Here is a 19,006-nt window from a genome sequence, read left to right as displayed (position 1 = left end):
TTAAACGGCATCAGCCGATGCTGCTCCTCGGTCATTTCTTTGTGGGTTTGAGTACAAAGTGTGATAAGACTCCACCAGATACCGACCAGAACCTCCGGAGAAGTGGAGGAGGGTAAAAACCAGGAGGACAGTGACTCCAGCACCAGGATGTCCAAAGGGGACATTAATAGCAACTCTTCAGTCTATTTTTAATCATTATTTGCCACTCATATATGTAAATGATAACAGTGGGGTGCAATCACTAATATGTTTAAAGAGAAAGAGATTACTTTCTTAAACATTTAAATAATAACAAACACATGTTAGCACCTCAGAGTTTTATTTCTTGCTACTCATGTCTTTGTTGACACAAATAAGAAATACATTGTTTCCAATGCACATTTTTTTATTCATGGAAGTACAGGTGCAAACACAGCAGCAGCTGTTTCATTATACCAGCAAAGTTAAGTATGTAATATAGATAAGCTGCAAATAATGTTCTGCATTGAAATTACTACGTCATGGTTGTGTACTATTCAGTTGTACATAATCTCAAATATTTACTGAGGGAGGGAAGAAGATTGTTACCAAAGCAGCCAATATTTATCTCTCAAGATATTTTCATGGTGCCTTTATTTAGCAATGTTGTCTCTGGGCCAGAAATGAACCCAAAACCATCCAGCTGAGTCTTCTTAGGTGGCGTTTACATGTTGTCTCCATGTCTGTGCGTGTTTCCCCCAACAAACCACAAACGTTACACCGATTACAAACCCTAAACTCACCTAGTGTGACGTTTGGGTGAATGTGTGTCCTCGGTGATTCATAACCTGATATTACAGGCCACGGTTGTAAAAAGTAGATATTTACAAGCGTACATGCGTAAAATGAACACTAGATGGGGATGTATCCCGCTTTGACTGTAGACGTCGCACAACACAAAAAAATTAGATTGAAAACAGACATATTACACAAGCAGTAACCTTTTATCATTGCTCATGTGTATCAACTGTGCTGCCATTGGTTTTCTTTGCTCTAGGGCAGTTCGGGCTAGATATGAAGTGATGATTTCTTAACCATTTGCGGGGCCCTCTTCCTATAAAAAAAAAGGGGGGGGGGATTCTAAACATCAAAATCAGTGCTCATAATTCTCTAAAAATGTATCTAGATGTTTCTTAAAATCTGAAAACGTTTGTTTGAGTGAACTGTTCGTGCCATAGTGACATTAATCATGTCAAACATAATTTGACTTACCAAATCCAGATTATGGCCACTGTGAGGAGCAGCATAATAACCACTTTGACCCCCAAACCAATCAGGAGGTAGAAGCTGGCTTCTATGAGAAGCAAAAGAAATAAACAATCAATCAGTATATACACACAAACAAAATTAATTGTAAGAATTGAGCAATCAGTGGGGACATGGTGTGAATTATTCACCCGAACTCTCTGCTTCCTCCTCCATCAGTATTTCAGGAGAGCTGATCTCCCAAAAGAGATTCTGGGCCTTGCAGAGGTATCGTCCAAAGTCGGTCGCCTCCACAGAGGGTATAGACAGCACCTGTCCTGTTCCAACTTGAACCATGGAGCTCCCATTGGCCCCAGTACTCCTGTACCAGGTGTAGTTCTCTGCTGCAGGATTAGCTGCACCACAGCAGGTCAGATTGACACTGATGCCCAGGGTCAGGCGACCAGAGTAACTTAGTTCCACTGATAAATTTTGTGTAGGATCTGCAATGAAAGTTCCTATTAGCACAAGTTATAGTCAGATGTCACATGATTGTGTCAAAACGCAAATATTACAAAGCCCCGTTGTAATGGCTCCCTCTTGAGGACAACAGAATAACTACGACAAAGGCTAAGACAAGAATTCTTGAGCTTACGTTCAACACAACTATTTAAAAAAATAGTTTCTCTTTTATTTCTATACAGATTATACTGCCATTCTATTTTATATGCACTTTTATATGCACAGGATTAATCTAAATACAACAGTTATTTTAAGCACATACAGCAAGTTGCAAACAATATAAAGTTAACATGCTTACATTGAACATCCAGAGTTACAGGATCAGACTGCACTGACTCGTCTCCCTTGATAGCACATGTGTAATTCCCAGCATCCCCAATCTGAGCCTGGAACTCTGTGTTGGTGACTGGCTCTCCATCTTTGAACCAGATTGTATGGTTTTGGCAGGATGTTTGACAGTCAAGCCGCACACTCCACCCTGCCCTCACTGTGGAGGAGGGGTGCACACTGGCTCTTACCTCTATACAGAAAGAAAATGAATAAAAGAGTAACAGTTCAACTGAAGGAGACACTGAATCCGTGGTCATTTTACCTGTAACAGCAAGATAGACCGACGTTTTACTTCGCCTTCCGTATGCATCCGTGTCAAAATGGAAGTAGTAATGTCCGGTGTCGTTTTCCTGTAGGTCATGAATTGCCAGGCCACATTTGTGTTGCATGTCACCAAGATATACAGAGCGGTTGTGGACTGAAGGGAGGTCTGCGAGTTTAACACGGATCCAGCGGCCACTTTTTTTTTCCCCCTTGGACCACGCCACGTCACTAACCATTTCACTTTCGCTGTAGTTGTAGGAGCACCTGAACTCCACCGATGACCCCTTTAAAGCACAAAGGTCTGGCTTTTCAAACATGACCCACCGACCTGCGCTCACAGCTCCTGCAGAGAGATCAAAACCCAAATTTTCACTTTTTCACGTTTATCGACTGCAGAATGAATGCATCCAAACTATATTTGGTCCCAAATATTCTCAACACAGATGCTTCGATAGCTTGGGGGGGAAATGCAGTATTACATATGTAGTTTGATGTATTTGAAATCTTACAGGCATGCATTAGCGTTCGCCACATAAACCAATAAATTATCACCTGATCAGTGGCGTGGCAACAGATGATCAGTCGTGGACTGGAGGTGGAATGTAGTCGACACGGTTATATCTCTTACCCCACATCAGCATCAGAGACATCAGTGTTGTAGTCATCCTCCTTGGATTGACGGACAAGAACTTTTTAAAAAATGAAAATAATATTTGGGTTCGATGTCAGGCAGCCTCTGAGCACGAGGTGAACACATGAGGGATGACAGAGCTGTAATGAATCAGTACAGCAATCAGACATCAAAGACAGAGAAAAGAAGGAACAAAAAATTCATCAACCCCCAAAACTGTTTTGAGTATGTTCTGCTTTTTTCCCACTTGCAATACAATGCTTATAAATAGACTAGGGTGTTGGTTTCTGTTTCATCAGAAGTGTTGTAGGACGACACCTTCAGGAGCTGCTGTGGAAAGTTTAACCCTTCCAATTTGGGGGAATGCATAAGCGCAACATAAAACACACTTCTGAAAAGGATAGCATAACCGAGGTCAAGAGACATGAAGGAGAGAAGCATTTCAATGCTGCTGCAGGCTGCTCAATCCGTTTCTCCTTCACAGAAATCATCCTGTACGTCAGGAAGAGACGCTGTCAACATTCCTGCAGGTGTCTTTTGTTCTTATAGAGAGAGAAGGAGAAAGAGAGAGAGAGAGAGAGAGAGAGAGAGAGAGAGAGAGAGAACTTCTTCAGTAGAGACACAACCTCTTTGCTGTTTGACTGGTTCATGTTGGGTTGTATGTTCATAATTAAACCTTATTGCTCACCAAGGACCTGCCTGCAGAGCTGCCCGGGAGCTCGTTTTAAGGTCGGTTAATGTTTTACCCCCCCCAACTTCCTTTACATTTGTTTTTCTCTGTGTGTGTGTAAGTGTGTGTGTGTGTGTGTGTGTGATTAGATCAAATCTGGTCCCTGTCAGGTGTAGTTTATGTACAGCTGAGACAGACGTGAGGTAAAAACTGCATCTTTGGGCTTCACAGATCCACCTTCAGAAGAAGTAAAGAAATGGAGAATTGGAAGACAGGAGACACGAGAAGCAGGAAGAAGTTTTCCCAGTTTTCTTTGCTGTTCCTGGCTCTGATCCAAACAATAACATGTACCTCAGGTAAACCAACACTGAACATTGGATTTTTTTGTCTTTTACATACACCACGAGAAACTTCCACCGCTAAACTCTTTAAATGTCCACGTTGACAGTCGGGAATTTAACTTTCATTTCCTGGTTTGCAAGAACAACAACTCAGCCACAATCTTTATTTTGATGTGTGCGATGTCATTAAGACTCACGCCTCATCTCTGATTGTTGAGGTTTGCTTAACTGGTTTTCCAAGTTTCCCGCCAACCTGCCTGCATGTTAGGAAAAGATGTAGCAAGGAAAAGTTCCTTCCATGTGAAATGATGAGCAGGAATTTAAAATCTTTTAAAAAAACTTAAAAACAGCTTATCCATGTAAATCTATCACCTCACATTTATTGCCCTTAATAGGCCATCGATGTGTAATAACATACATGAATCTCTCTCTCTATCTCTCTATCTCTCTCTCTCTCACACACACACACATACACACACACACCACTTCAGCACCAAGCACCAGTCATCTGAGTTACCTCACCCGTCCGGAAAATGTCTCCGTTGCCGTGGGAGAACCTGCGGTGTTTCGCTGCGGCGTACCAGAGTCCTCTCCAAACGTCACTTTCCGTTTCTATGGCACCCATGGCAGCTACAGCCTCACCTGCCCTGACGGCAAGGTGGAAGATGTGCCCCAGGTGAGCTGCTGAAAGGCCAGAGGGGCTTCATTTCCCCCAAAATCTGTCTTCTTCATCTGTTTTTTCCCCAGGCGCTTTATGGTAGCTGCAATGTAAAAAATGGTGAGTTGATGGCGACGTGGACCCTCAAAGGAACTTCTTTCTCTGATAACAACACAAGAGTCACCTGTCAGGGGCCAAAGAGTACAGAAGCACCTTCTGCCTTCCTGCATGTTCATGGTAAAGACTCAGTAAAATTCCAAAAACAGAGTTTTCCACCGCTGCTTTTACTTGCAACTGTTGCCAATGATAAATAAAGAAGGCGTTAGAAGACCAATTTAATACCCAACTTTGACTTTCACATGTAGATAAAGGCACCAGCTTTTTCATACTCATCGGCTGCGTGATTGGTGGCTTCTTCGGCACGCTGCTGGTAGCCGCATTAGCATATCTCACACTCCAGAACTCTGAATCTGTTCAGAATTGTTTCAGTAAGTATTCATGTCTGAGCAGAATAATGTCTCTGTTGACCAAATTCATAACTGTTTGTCTGTGTCTGTGTCTGTGTGTGTGTGTGTGTGTGTGTGTGTGTGTGTGTCCAGAAGGAAAAGAAATAGAAGAGGATCTAACCACCATAGTAACAAAAGACTGAGAGGATATTGAGATTTTCCCTCCAACATAAGCCACGTGTGGGCTGGGTCTGTTCACTCAAAAGAAGGAAGAAGTGAAATGTGCTGAATCCACGTCTGCTGTTGATGAGTGTGACTGACGCTACTCAACCTCAATAACATGATCCTGCACAGCCTGAATGGTTTACCTGAAGCACTTTATATAACACGAATGAATAATGATATAATGCATATTTGCCTTAGCTTAATCCAAACTGAACAAAAGCAGCTAAAATCACTCTTTAATTTGAATCTTTAATTATATGAAGCAAATCTTTGGATATTATATGAGCTGTTAATAAGGAAAATCTTTGGACCCCAGACAATTACACATTTCTGTAAAACCCGATAGCAAACAAAATGTAATAGCGAGCAAAGGTCCACAAAATGATTAACTACAATGAAGGATTTAATGTTTTTTGTACATGTACAGCCTTTGAATTGATTCTTTTCACATGGTATAGTCTGTGTATTTACACCACGTGTCATGTATTTGTATTTTGGAGACAAGTCTGACTGTTTAGCTGCTGACTGTGATGCACCGACATAGAGGTAAACACGTATAAAAGGTATGCAAAGGCCACAGGCAAAACACACTCTGAAGAGTCACAAAAACAGGCTTTAAAAAGGCTTTTTTCAGGAAATCACTAAAGTCAATCTCAACACACAGACAGCGTTCCAAAAAAAGATGAAAAATAAGTGGGAGGGGCTTAAAATACACTCGGACGTGGGCGGAGACCTTAGACACAAGGTGAGAGACATCACGGTGATGAAGTTAGTTGAGGGAGGAGGAAGGACACGAACTGGGAGAGACCAACTCGAAGACAAAGAAGGGGACGACAACACGCAACCTCAACATGAAAGTCAAGACAAATCCAACAGACTGAAGTTAGACAGCGAGGACTGACTGACAGACGCACATATATTTCTGTTCTCAAATCATTTGATTGGTTATTAGATGAGTCCGCCATCACCCCACTGCGGCCCTGCACAGCACAGCTGTAGGCTCACATGACTACCACAGCAAAATCTCTAATTAAAGCATTAAACTCAATTAGGCGAGCTGGTTTGAGACTCCGACTGTGGTCCTCGGGCCCCTGTCTGCAGCGCTCTCGCCCTCTCTAATCAGCAGGAGAGAATCCTGCCTCGTCTTTCAGTTGACACAACAGACGCGGCGTGGAGCAATGTGTTTGCTCAGCTGCTCTACTCCACCTCGCCTCGCTCCATGAGGGACTTCACTCAAATTCTGATGTTTCTTCACACTCTCTACAAGTCTAACGAAGGCTAAAATGTGTGTGTGGTCTATTTATAGTTTAGGATACAATGGAGCGCCATTTGTGCTCTCATTTGTTTTGGTTTGGACATGGACACCCATCACGTGTTGCTCTTTTGAATGAATTATTTTAAATTTGATTTAAATCGAATGGTTCTGGATTGTAGCCAACTGCTAAGAGACTGAATTTGTGTCGGCTGACCTTTGGTGTTGGTGTTTATGGAAAAACACTGCATACATCCATGACATGTTGCTGTGTGTCCACATGCATGTGTGTTTTGATAACCTGCATTGTTCTGCCTGTGTTCAAGATGACCCTTAGTTGACAGTGGTTTACTTTATCTTGTCACCTGAGCTATTCCTAATATAATTTAAATTTAAGCTACAGAGGTGTTGTTTGAGTTGATTTAGTGGAATCGAGTGTAAAAAGTTAATAAGGAGACTGACAACTGGTCGGTTTCACCACTTCTGTGACAAATGGAGAGAAAAATTCTACAACCTTTAAACACCTTTTATAAGTTCATAATGATGTAAAATGAGAAGGAATCAAAGGCAAAATGTCCTTTACTTTGGTTTGCTGATATTGGTTTACACTCAGAACCTTGTGAACTGAGTAAATCCAAGAGCACTTTCCTCTGTGGACATTCAGCAGCTGGATGATGTCAGACCACTGACGTGATAAGGTCACCTTAGTCCGACCTCACTGAGATGGTGACATGGGCATCTTCACTCGGACAGAAACTGGCAAAAAAAAAAAACAGAAACTGATGCATTTAGATACATTAACAAAGAACAAGTTAAGTTCCTCTTTGAAATGAAACTTTTCATCACCAGTTTACTTTCCCGTCACAAAACTGCGCATCAGAACCACACACAAGTGTGTGCATACCAGAGTGTGTGTCCCCACTGTGTTATCGGGTGTGACAGAAAGGGTAAAAATAGTGATGCCGTCATGTATTTCTGTTCTCTTTCTTGAACACGACACCAGAAGCTGCAGAGCTGCTGATTCTGGTGTGACATTAATGCCTCGATTATCAGTTTTGACTTGTAACTTTGACATTTTGTCCAGATTGTTCCGCAGAAAACAATTAATCCAACAGTAAGTCACACAGGTGGAGAACATGACAGCGATGGAATGAGGTAGAGTTAGGTAGGGGAGGAGCGAGAGAGCACTGGGAGAAACCAACGCGTTGATGCGGACGGGGGGAAACGCCAGATGAACCACACACAAACCACAAGACTCAATTATTCTCTGTTTTCGGTGATTTTTAGCGCTGCATCTCATGAAAATGTTTAATTTAACTTAGTATGAACACATCTGTTAACTGTATGTCCAACTCAGTAGGATGTTAAAGGAGAATCTCTGGAAGATTCCACTGATCCCTCTGGATCCAAAGACAGACGAGAGGTGCCGCCAAGGACACTCCAAGGGCACATTGAAACAAACAGCAGAGAAACGGAAACCTGGTTCTCTCCATTACAAAGCGGCTTTTATTCCAAATTATATACCAAATTTACACATTCGGGCAAAACAGCTTGTCATTTCTTGCTCAGCAGGTTAAGAAGGGTTGCGGGAATTAACATTTTCATTCAATTGCGTTTGATAGGTTGAGAGATTTTCCACATTTCTTGCTTTTTCTGTAACAAGAGGAACTAGTTTTTTCCTACACTAATTTGTTACCCGGTACAAGTGTAAACTTGGTTTAGAAGGTTTTTTCTTCTGGGTCAAACAGTCTGACCACCATTACTGCTGCAGAGCGGTTGCGTGTGTCAGGTTGTTCACTTCTGCTGGTTGAGTGTGATTGATAACAGCTGTTGACTTTTCTGGGTTCACTTAAAAAACGATCTGGTTTGATCCACCTGACACAAACAACTGGAGGGTCCAGAGCTCAGTATTGATCAAGTCTAGAGGGGGAAGAAATCATTTGGAGCATTTCAGAGTTAGTGTTGAACATAATCTTTGTCTCTGCAGTTAGATTGATCAGGACCATCAAGATTTAAACACAAACCCACAATATTAGTCTGTGTGAATTGTTGGCTTGCTTGGTCTGACATTCCAATCTGTGAATCTGGCTTCTAATTAAATCAACATTGGGATTCTAAACCAAGCTAAAGGAGAGAAAGAGAAAAGAGGACAAGAATTCCTGTCTTTATTTTCTTTGTATTGATATGATGCCTTCTTCAAGTGAGCTCAGCAACCACCAGGTAGCATAACAACCACTGTGGAGGTGACTTTGGGGACAAGTGAAAAGTTCTGTTACTTTTAAGATGGCAGACTTGAAAACATATAAACATTGAGAGCAGTCCAGGCTGTGTTGCATATACCTTTTAATCACAGTTAAGGGGTCATCTGCCATTTATGGGGCATTATTGGGTATCATGGGGCTCAATAATGCCTCATAGCTATAATACCGTAATGATATTCCTATTGAGACTTGTGACATATGTGAACATTTTTGGGTCATACTGCCAAATTAAAAGTCCAGTAGTTCATTTCACAATGGCATCTGCACCAAGGTGCACAGGCGATTCAGGTGATGTTTACGAAATAACAGGTACTCATATACGTCAGAGCGTCGCCATGGCACCCATCTCATCTTCAGTTTATATTCCAAACAAAGAGGAGGAGCAGGGGCAACTTTTAACTTTTGTATGTAAAAACAGAAACTGCAGACTTTTGAAGTGACAGTGTGTCGGGACGATTCTTCAGCTCTGAACCATCAGCACAGGTAAGCACAGGAAGTGTGCACTGAAGCTACAGGATGGGAAATTTGATAAATAACATTTTGGTCTTAGGTGCTTCTATGGTGTTAAAAATCATTTAATAGCAAACACCATTGTTAAATAATGCTGTTTGAAAAGTACTTAAGTGTGGAAAAAGTACTTATTGCACAATTTCATTGATTTGATGAACTAAAGAGTTGTAGTAATAATTCAAATTCCACTTGATTTTTAAACTTTATGGTGCTCAGAAAGTTTGACCTTGGCAAATGTCATGCTAGCAGATAGCAGCAGTAATTTCTGACAGCGGTTCCAGGATGATAAAAGCCAAACAAGACAAGCAGTCTCAATTGCATTGCTGATTTTATATCGCATGTGTGTGATCTGCCAGCACAGACTGTATCTGTAGTAGTTTACAGGCATGTCGTACTAAAACAAATCAACCGGCAAAACTATTCCTGGGAAAGGATCATTATCCACAGAAAACAGTGCAAAAGTCTTGACACTTCGAAATAAAGTCAAGAGCTGTAATGGAGGCTCAAGGTTGACCAAAACCCTTTAGAGGTCACAGGAATGTTGCTAAAATGTGGTGGGTTTGTTTTGCACTTGTGGGAATGAGGCTGTTGCAGTAAGACAATTCAACAATAACACACTCTGTGACTTTGTGTCTGTTTGGAAACTGACCTCATAATAGATTCAGCCAGTGCTATTACAGCAAAAGCGTCCAGATAATATCTTTTGACGCTGTGCAGCACATGACTCGATTTGCCCCACCGAGTGGAGGCTGAGGCTGGATACTTGCTTTGCCTCCCTTCGAGGGAAAAAAATGTTCCCCTGTTTACTCTCCAAACACCCAGAATGCATCCCTGCTGGGGGGACACTGACCTTTCACACAACAAGGACGCTCTTTCTTAGTTTATGCGCATGTGTGAGATTGAACTGAGGCGTGAAATGTTCAGATGGAAGGGACGTTCGACGTTAATGTTTTCTTTTTCACTCCCTCACACATTTACCCCTCCCCACCCCCTCTCCACCTCCACCTTCTCCAGCATCTGCATCTCTACCTACCTGACTCCTCATTGCGTTAAAGATGGGACATCTCAACGTTGTCGCTGTTCTAGCAGGTAAATGCAGAGAAAAATCCAAAACCACGCAGATGCATCACAGACAAATAGGGACATTATCTGCGTCTCAAGGTCACTGATCGTTCCCTGTTTTCTTGGGAGTTGTATGAAAGTGTTACCTGCAGAATGAAAACATGCTAACTTCTAATTCTTTAAAGTAGATGAAGAACACAGACTGAGACATCACACAAGAAGAACACTCATATTTGTCCTTTTGTCTGTCTTCGTTTCAGTGCTTTTCTCTCTGCTCGTTGAAACCGAAGCAAGTAAGGCCAAAGTATACGTGTATAATGGGATTATGTTGTTGGTCCAGGCCAACGAACCAGTTGCTTGAATAAACCCATCTTTAAAAGCTTCCATATCTGAACATTTTGAACTGGATTTCATTTTTTATCTTAGTCACAGGAGTCTGAGACCACAAATGTACAACATATTACTGTGCTTAATTGGTGTTTCGCTCAATTTAACTGCATGATATGGAACCATGATGTGTCAAATCTTCCTAAAAGCTGATTTCCTTGATAGCTTTATTGTTGTCAGTTACTAGAACATTGGTTTGATAACGATTACTACCGTTAACTACTGTTATTGTCTTATTTCTTCCCTCTCTCTTGTGTTTGATTGGCAGATCCATTTGTTTACAGTAAGTGAAAACGTTCTTTCAATTCTGACACAACCCATTTTTAAAATAAAAACCTTTTTTAATACCCTTGCTTTCCTTTCTACATATTAACAGACTATGACAGGCTACGAATCGGAGGCCTAATCTTTGCCGGCCTGCTGGTTATAGGAGGACTCAGCCTTATATTCTGTAAGTTGTTAAACTGCTTTAATAAATAAGTGGAAGTTGGGGGAAACACTTTTAACCAAAGAGCTGCAAGAAATGCAACCCTAGACATGAATCTAACAAAGATGATTTTGCGTTCACAGATCACAAGTGCTCTATCGGGAACAAGTATGTTGTTGTTTTGGTTTTTTTTTTAAATGTTTTAGCATGTGACTTATCGTTCCTCTCACCCTAAACTACCAACCTCCCATGATTACTGTCGCCCCACCCTCTGCTCTTTGCAGAAAAGTGCCAGATGACAGCAGTGAAATCTGATATCCAGGCAGACAAACCAGTTTTCCCAAAGGAGAAGGAAGAGCTAACAGCCAAGGGGCGGAGAGGCAGTTTGTGTGGGGGGAGGCCCAAAACAGCTCAGGTGGTTTCACCTGCACAGGACTGTAAAATCATGAAAAAAGAGAGAAAACGTTCTCACAAATTATATATATATATATAAATGTCCTCATAATGTACTGTAAAATGAAAATCATCCGTCCCTTTAAAAACAGACATTTAAATAAATGTCTCTGCTATGGCAATGTTTTTACACTAGACTGTTTTTTCCTGTTGTTGCTGTTTGCTGACAATTCGTAGACATTATCCACGATTGTGTCGTGTGGTGTGCACTAAAACATTAAGGTTCTTTTGCTGTAAACGTCCACAATTTGGACGCAAATAACAAAAAAAAGGATGTTTTTTGTCACTTGCAATTATTTTGAATCATTACAGTAAATATTTCTTTCTCTTTTTTTTTGCTGGGGTTAGGTTGGGGATGAAATTTGCTCAATTGTTAAACGATTGCAGCTAATAACGGTCGGCTAAATAGAGTTATTTCGACACTTTTCGCCGTCAGCTTCCCAACTTGCTCACCGCGCTTCCCCTCGCTGCGCGCCGGCGCTCCGCTCGTCCATCTCCTCCTCCCTCCACCTCTTGGCTCCCCAACCCCGGTCCACGCCCCGGTGGTTTATTCTACCAGCCGCAGCTCACAAACCAATCTGGGAGCAGTTCACTGACAACCCTCCAGCATTTAAACTCGGCCCACTTTTCCCAAAAGCTGATCGACCTGTTGAGCGTGGACAGGGTGTTGGTTCGCGCAGGAAGAGTCGCCACTTCTGAGTCACATTTTTGGGAGACTTTTGCTCCCCTTTGGTGGTTTATAAACTCAGCCCGGCAGAGGTAAGAGCTCGACCGAACAATCTCTTATTTCACCGGTTCGCTCCGCACTCCTTTTCTCTCCTTACAGGGCACATTTGACAGTTTTTTATCCCCTAACATATGACAATGAGCATCTCCCTAAGTTTAGCTAACGTCAAGCTAATTTCCGGACGGTTTTCACGTTAGCTTCAACAAGTTTCACGTTTGGGAATAAAAGTCATTAAATCACAACAGTGACTCCTTAATGACGAGTTCCGCCACTTTCTCGGCTCATAGAAAACATTTTCCCCACGTTTATTTCAGCATGAGATGTGAAAAGGAAAAGATAATAAACACGGTGTTATAAAATCATAAAGTTATCCGTCGTGTCTGCGCGAGACCGCCAGTGGCGGAACAATGGAACCCGGCACGCGCTCAGGGGGAAACTTGGGAACGTGCGCAACAGCCCGGGATGGTTGTTCATCACGCGCGCTCCTGACAGCTGCTATTATTTATTCCTTTATTCTTTATTAACGGGCACACGCAGCGCTTGATTAACGCGTTTGAATAATTTAAGAGGCGACAATGACGAGACGCGTGTTTTGTCGCTGGTTTCACGCGCATGATCTCTGTTATTTGACGTGTTTTTGACATTTCCCTCCTGGTAATCTTGTGCGTTCGTGCGTGTGCGCGCTGATAAGAGTGAAAGAGCCGTTGCTATGCAAGGACAGGTTGGAATGAACCCAGGCCCATGACAAGAGTCGTAACCTGCTATAAAATAAAGAAATAGGCGCTTAGAATGTGTTATTACTAATAATATACTTAGTATATACTTACTAGTGCAAGGCTACATTCTAAAGCGGGATTTTGTTACCATGTACACGAATGTGGTTCAATTCTTTTTTTGAGATGGGAGACTAGATTGTGCACTGTAAGGCTGCAGATGTAACACAAACCTTTCCTCTGCAGCATATCTGATAATGTCTTGCTGAGAGTTTATTAGAGATTAAATGTCTGGCGTCAGTAATTTATCTAAAAGTGCAGCAAAGAGACCCGTAAATGTGGTTCCAATTAACGATGCATACAGTTTTACACCAGATTTCCAGTGACAGAAGTCGCGACGATGACGTGATTGTGTTGGATAACATCTGCACAACACAATATTGACAATAAGGTCTGAGAGAAGGGTGAGACAGAAAGAGGCAGAGGCACTTTAGGATTAAAGGCAAAGATGGAGTAAGGGCAACGGAGTTGTCTTTCCTCTGGGAGGTGAAACAGACTTGGCTCACGCTCCTCACCTCTCCTCACATGACCACAAGTCTTAAAAAAGAAAGAGTGAACAAAAGAAGCTGTAAGAGAGAGAGAGATCACGGCACCATTTCAGCTTCCCTCAAATCACCCTGCTGTCGCACAAACAGGTCTGGAACCCTGCAGACATCGATCTAATCCATCTGATGCCGCTCTCTCCTCCCTCACCTCACCAAATTTCTCCATTTTAACTCACTATAGACAATGATCTCAGAATAAAACACATGTTCTCGTGAAAATAGCAGCATTTTTAAAGTCTGTCAGGTCTGTTATGGCTACATGCTGTCTGTCTTACTGTCTGTGCCATTATGCCTGAAGACTGTGAGCCTGCTGTCTGTTGTTAGCTGCTCTCTGTTAGTCTTGTGGTTCCCATATGTGACTCATGGCTCCAGTATGCTCCACTCCCTCCATCCCTGTGTGTTTCCACTCATTCCCTCTCTTTCCCAACCACACTCTTCTCCATCTCCCTGCCTACTTCGCTCATTCGCTCGTGCCCTCTGTGTCGCTTTTTGACTTTAGGCGGAGAACACGGCAGTTTAGCTGTGTAAATAACTCACATTGTGTGCAGTGTGTTTCATCTACGAAGACGGTCGTGTGTGTGTGTGTGTGTGTGTGTGTGCGCACGACAACGGTTGTGTTGGAATCCACTGCTTTTAAAGTAGGAATTTTGTGCAGTTCATGAGTGAATAGGCTCTTTGTAGTTCATTACAGGAAAACACACAAGGTTTTGTTTTCTGCAGGAAGGTTGGAAAAAAATAAAGTAAAATCTATAGAATATGAGATATGACGTATAATGGTGCTCAGTGGGGAAGAAGACTTAGAAACTGGTGGGTGGTGATTCTGAGGGTGGCTGGGGAAGAAAAGAGGAGCAGGAAAACATTGGTGAGAGTTCTGGGGTTAAGGACAGTTGGAGACAGGCAGAGTAGCATGAGGGAGCCAGAACAGAAAGCTCTTTATCTCTGCGCAGGCAGAGCTGCAGCAATTGTTCCATAAAGAATTCCTTCCCTTGGATAATCAACCTACTCTTTAATTCATTTTAATTCATCGGACATTCATTGCTTGTGCTTCCCATACCGCTGTCTTCTATCCTTCTAGATGTCCAAACACCCCACGGAACAAAAAACATTGTGTCCTTTATTATATTCTGCAAAAATATCATCGCGGTAACGACCCAGTGCTCGTAGACAATGTTGCACAAGGTCAAAGGAATTCGATTCTTAAAATCCTGACAGATTATTTCAAGGCAAGATAGTGAAGCGCCTGAGAAAAGAAGCTTTGTGTGAAAAAAGATAGAAGTGGATCGTAAAAACAACAGGAGCTGACGCAAGGAGTTGTTAGTTTCCGTAATAACATCGTTATAAAACAGACGTGACCTGAAGAGGGCTTCACACTAGTCCTCTTCAAGCAACCTAGACACATATAAGATCACCCGATTTCATTTAAATGGGTGCGTTTCAAACAGATTTAGGGTTTAACCTGAAGCCGCTCAGAGCTCAGGAGGAGTGATTTGGTAACAACGTGCTCTGTTCTCACCTCCAGGCCGCGCCTTCCACTAACATTTACTTTAGAACATTATACTCCTGTGTGAGGGGGGAGGCTGCACCTCCATTTTCCTCCTCTTTCCCACCTCCTCTGATCCTTTCTCCCTGGCCTTGTCCCCTACGTCCTCTCTCGCTGCCACTATGCTCTCGGCTTGGTTCTTCTCCTGAGGTAAACTGTTCTCTTGAGGTCGTTGGCCCGGTTCCCTCCCTCTGCATTCCCCTGCCTCGCCTCATGTTGCCGTGGCGAGGCACCCAGGAGAGAGGCACTTGTCCCCCTCTCCTCCTCTTCCTGCTAACAGCCGCCGTTTCGCTTTTCACTCCCTTTTTTTTTGGTTCTTTCGCATTTCAGGCTGGATGGAAGAGTGCTGAAAGCACTCATCTAAACATAAGAAAAGAGAATATATTTTAATTATATCAATGATGACATGGGGGAGCGTGTGCGCCACACTGAGTGGAAAATCAGCGCTGTGTTTTTAAGCTGTGTCTCCTCCCAGGGCATGTTGCAATGCTCACCTGCAGCGTGAACACAGAATGCGCGAATGCAAGGCTCCCGAAGGTAAAACCCTTCCTGAAATCGAATTAAATTCACATTAGAGACAGCAATAACTTTCCTTTCCGTTCCATGTGAAATCCAACAGAATAAAGCTGTGGAAGCGCGGGGCAGATGAAAAAATGAAGCATTGACATGGCGGTATGGGGATGGTTCAGGCTCCATTAGAGCACTCTCAACATCAGATCAAGTTTCTGTGCGTGCGTGTGTGTGTGCGCGCGTGTGTGAGAGAGCGCTAGAACACATGCAATAATATCAGCTAGCTTCCTTTTCTTCACAACGTGCTCGCCCGTTTAAAACATTTTCTTTGTGCCATCCGAGATAATGATATTTACCCCGAGTTGATACCGGTGGACCCTTTGCTCGCTTGGTCCATGAACGCACCGCTGTTGGTTTTCACGTGTTCACAGACTGAGCAAACATTGGTTCGCTGTTTAAATATGCCGCACTCTTCATACATGGACCCATGTCTGCTCACCACCTAAGACGCAGACAGTCATACCTTTGTGTCCACAGGTGAACGACTGCAGGTTTAAAGATGTCAAAGATCTGTGCTTTGGTGCTGATCACGCGTGAGTCGTGCCCTTCACACCCTCAAATTCCATTATTCTTTTTGATCGGCTGAGACCTTGTGTAAAGTCTCTCCTTCTCGACTCTTGCAGTGGTGTCATTGGTGGTTGCAGAGGAACACACCCGTAAGTCCAGTTAAGCTGTTTAGAACTTTGCCCGAACTGGGTCGATTGACAATCAGCTGTTTTGATGTGACGGGTGAAAACACGGAATGATTTGTGACCTTCTTCCTTTTTGCTTCCGCAGCCGAAGACGACCCCTTTACCTTTGGTAATCAGTCCTTTTAAAGCTTACTCTCTTTAAAGCTGTTGTGAGATTTAACATTTCTTGTTTTGGTGTTTTCTGTATTTTCTGATGCCTTTTTCGTGTTTTTCTCCCTGCAGACTACCACAGACTGCGTGTTGGGGGCCTGATCCTCGCTGCTGTCCTCTGTCTCATCGGCATCATGATCCTCCTCAGTAAGATGGAAAAAGCTTGTGCCCGTGCACACGTGATGCTCCCCTCTCTGTAGCCTGGCAAGGCTTTGCTTTGTCCTGCGAAAAAAAAGAAAGCTAAATTCTTCTTCTTCTTCTCTCTCAGGTGGCCGATGCAGGTGCAAGTTCAACCAGAACAAGAGGTAACATTAAAAAAGGGCTTAATTACTGTTATTGGAACGCAGATATCCAGTGATCAGCATTCAATGTTGCTTTCATTGACCTTGCAGGAGGAGGACAGGAGGAAATGCTCAACCGATGCTCTCCGACCAAGGTAACGATCTAAGCTCTTCACCTTCGGTCCAGGTGAACACATCTGACCCACCAGAGATGTTTCTTAGTTCTGGAGTCAGATATGAAGCTTCAGCATTCCGCGATTCGTAGTGCGGTTGACACACTGCCACGGTTCAGGTTTATATTTACTCTCTCCATCTGTTCAGATGGCCTCCTCTGACACACACACACACACACCATGCAGGCATGGAAACGGTGTGCTGTTTAAATGGTTAGACCTCTATCCAACGTGTGGTGAGACTCTGCGTGTCTGGCAGGAGGGTGAAGGGTTTTAACACTATTTTATGTAACAGTGCAGCCATGGCTTTGTGTCTGAATGTTACCTGAGCAAATGCGTAATCTCAACTGCCTGTCTGTCTGTCTGCCTGCCTGCCTGCCTGTCTGTCTGTCTGTCTGCCTGCCTGTCTGTCTGTCTGCCTGCCTGTCTGTCTGTCTGTCTGTCTGCCTGTCTGTCTGTCTCTCCGCAGCTCGTTCCTGCGACTGTTAGACGTCCACCAGAACACACGCTGGCTCACCGACGCTGCAGCCAACAGATAACACAGTGGAGTCGCGGCAGGGTCACCTACCAGAAGCTCTCTTTTTTTTTTGTTATTTTAAATGACGGTTGACAGTGTGTAGCCGCTGTGAGCTGTGAAGCTTTCTGCCTGTCAATTCACACCTTCACACAAGCATTTGTGTCACTTTCTGTGTCAGTCTGTGTCAGAGCTGAAATTGACATCAGTAACAGATATATATTTACCAAAAACTTCCTTGGAGTGTTCACATACTGTAGCTTGTGTGTGTCTCCTTGTCTATAGCCCGTACTGTCTGTTGTAGCTAAACGCTGATATAGATTGTGACGTATTGTGACCGGCCTGACCGCTGTTTGAAAATATAATATCCACATAGTTCCGAGTGTTTGTGACGGTGTCGATAATTCCTGATGATCTGTTCATGGTCATATTTGACTCTATGGAAGAATGTAGTGAATTGCACTGTTGAGATACAGAAACACTGATGTTATGTTTCTATAAAGGATTTATGAAAAGAGGCTGTGTTTTTTATCTCATTTTAAAGGGGAGGGAAATCATATTTACATATTTATGTGCATTATTAAGTTTTGTCTTTGGGCAGATTTTAATTTAATTTCAATTAAATACCAATGCGATTTAAGTCTGACCTTACATAATGAGGTATTTGAATTCAATGTACAAGATGTGTTAATAAAATGGTAACCACATGACTCTACCGCGAAAATAGCTTATTTATAAATCCAAGTTTGAGTTTAAGGTGTAACATGAAGGGAAAGACGCCAAAAAAAACAGAACTTGAAGTCACGCGAGATCAGGGTTCATAAGGATACGCTGCCATCTGGTGGCAGGTGGAGGTTAAAGCGACCAATCAACTTTTTTTTTTTACCCTGACAATTGAAATTGCAAACGACTCAACAAGACAGCAGGTCGTAAAATTACTTTGAATGAGCAAATTTGAAATAGCTCAGTATGCTAAATGAATTATGGAAAACTACTTGATGCCATAACAAATCTTTAGAAAGGTTGGCGCTCCCTCTAGCGGTCATTATTATATGTTTTCAGTTATTTCAACGGGCAGATTGGGTTTGTGGCAAATCCGATGTGCTGCATTTCATTTCAATTAATTTTCTTTTGGGAACAATGAAGTGTGACATGTGAAACATGGCAGATGACCAGGCATACTCCTAAAATCATCTAAAATCTCTTCCGTTTTTACTTAGGTAGCAGGTAAATAGCAGGATTGTCGATCCCTATCTACCGTAAATCCAGCCCCGTTCATGCAGACCCACCCTCTTTATTCATTGGTTCAGTACAATGTAAAAGTAAATTTAGTGTCAAGTCAGATAATTGTATCCGCTTTTCCGGAAATGGACTGATTCAATTCAAAATAAAAACTTTA

The 19,006-nt window shown here is 42.7% G+C and overlaps 3 protein-coding genes and 1 long non-coding RNA gene across 5 annotated transcripts; 2 read left to right on the top strand and 2 right to left on the bottom strand.

Annotated features, from left to right (window-relative positions):
- Positions 1 to 311: 311 nt before the first annotated feature.
- On the bottom strand, positions 312 to 3,086 carry LOC105416658 (hemicentin-1-like). Of its 2 annotated transcripts, none has more exons than XM_029838941.1 (6): positions 2,872 to 3,086; positions 2,318 to 2,662; positions 2,024 to 2,245; positions 1,416 to 1,706; positions 1,231 to 1,312; positions 312 to 1,072 (listed from the first exon to the last, which is right to left on the bottom strand). In XM_029838941.1, the coding sequence occupies exons 2-6, from the start codon at positions 2,634 to 2,636 to the stop codon at positions 1,027 to 1,029; spliced, it is 960 nt and encodes a 319-aa protein (XP_029694801.1). In that variant the 5' UTR covers positions 2,637 to 2,662; positions 2,872 to 3,086; the 3' UTR covers positions 312 to 1,026. The 2 variants fall into 2 exon arrangements, with proteins under 2 accessions (XP_029694801.1, XP_011603714.1); XM_011605412.2 differs by having other exon boundaries at positions 2,948 to 3,086.
- Positions 3,087 to 3,547: 461 nt separating this feature from the next.
- LOC105416650 (uncharacterized) lies at positions 3,548 to 5,762 on the top strand. Its single transcript, XM_011605388.2, has 6 exons — positions 3,548 to 3,679; positions 3,852 to 3,976; positions 4,453 to 4,637; positions 4,709 to 4,856; positions 4,985 to 5,107; positions 5,219 to 5,762. Exons 2-6 carry the CDS (start codon positions 3,877 to 3,879, stop codon positions 5,266 to 5,268), a joined length of 606 nt encoding a protein of 201 aa, XP_011603690.1. The 5' UTR covers positions 3,548 to 3,679; positions 3,852 to 3,876; the 3' UTR covers positions 5,269 to 5,762.
- Positions 5,763 to 7,102: 1,340 nt separating this feature from the next.
- On the bottom strand, positions 7,103 to 12,173 carry LOC115250300 (uncharacterized). Its single transcript, XR_003888875.1, has 2 exons — positions 12,096 to 12,173; positions 7,103 to 7,298 (listed from the first exon to the last, which is right to left on the bottom strand). It is a non-coding gene; the product is annotated as an uncharacterized lncRNA (long non-coding RNA).
- Positions 12,174 to 12,194: 21 nt separating this feature from the next.
- LOC101077027 (phospholemman-like) lies at positions 12,195 to 18,317 on the top strand. The gene is made up of 8 exons (XM_003965928.3): positions 12,195 to 12,401; positions 16,275 to 16,330; positions 16,421 to 16,453; positions 16,575 to 16,598; positions 16,712 to 16,786; positions 16,908 to 16,944; positions 17,032 to 17,075; positions 17,563 to 18,317. The coding sequence occupies exons 2-8, from the start codon at positions 16,297 to 16,299 to the stop codon at positions 17,580 to 17,582; spliced, it is 267 nt and encodes an 88-aa protein (XP_003965977.1). The 5' UTR covers positions 12,195 to 12,401; positions 16,275 to 16,296; the 3' UTR covers positions 17,583 to 18,317.
- The last annotated feature ends 689 nt before the right edge of the window (positions 18,318 to 19,006 follow it).

This window comes from Takifugu rubripes, chromosome 7 (assembly GCF_901000725.2).
Source record: "Takifugu rubripes chromosome 7, fTakRub1.2, whole genome shotgun sequence".
NCBI lineage: Eukaryota > Metazoa > Chordata > Actinopteri > Tetraodontiformes > Tetraodontidae > Takifugu > Takifugu rubripes.
This window is presented reverse-complemented; position numbering and strand designations above follow the sequence as displayed.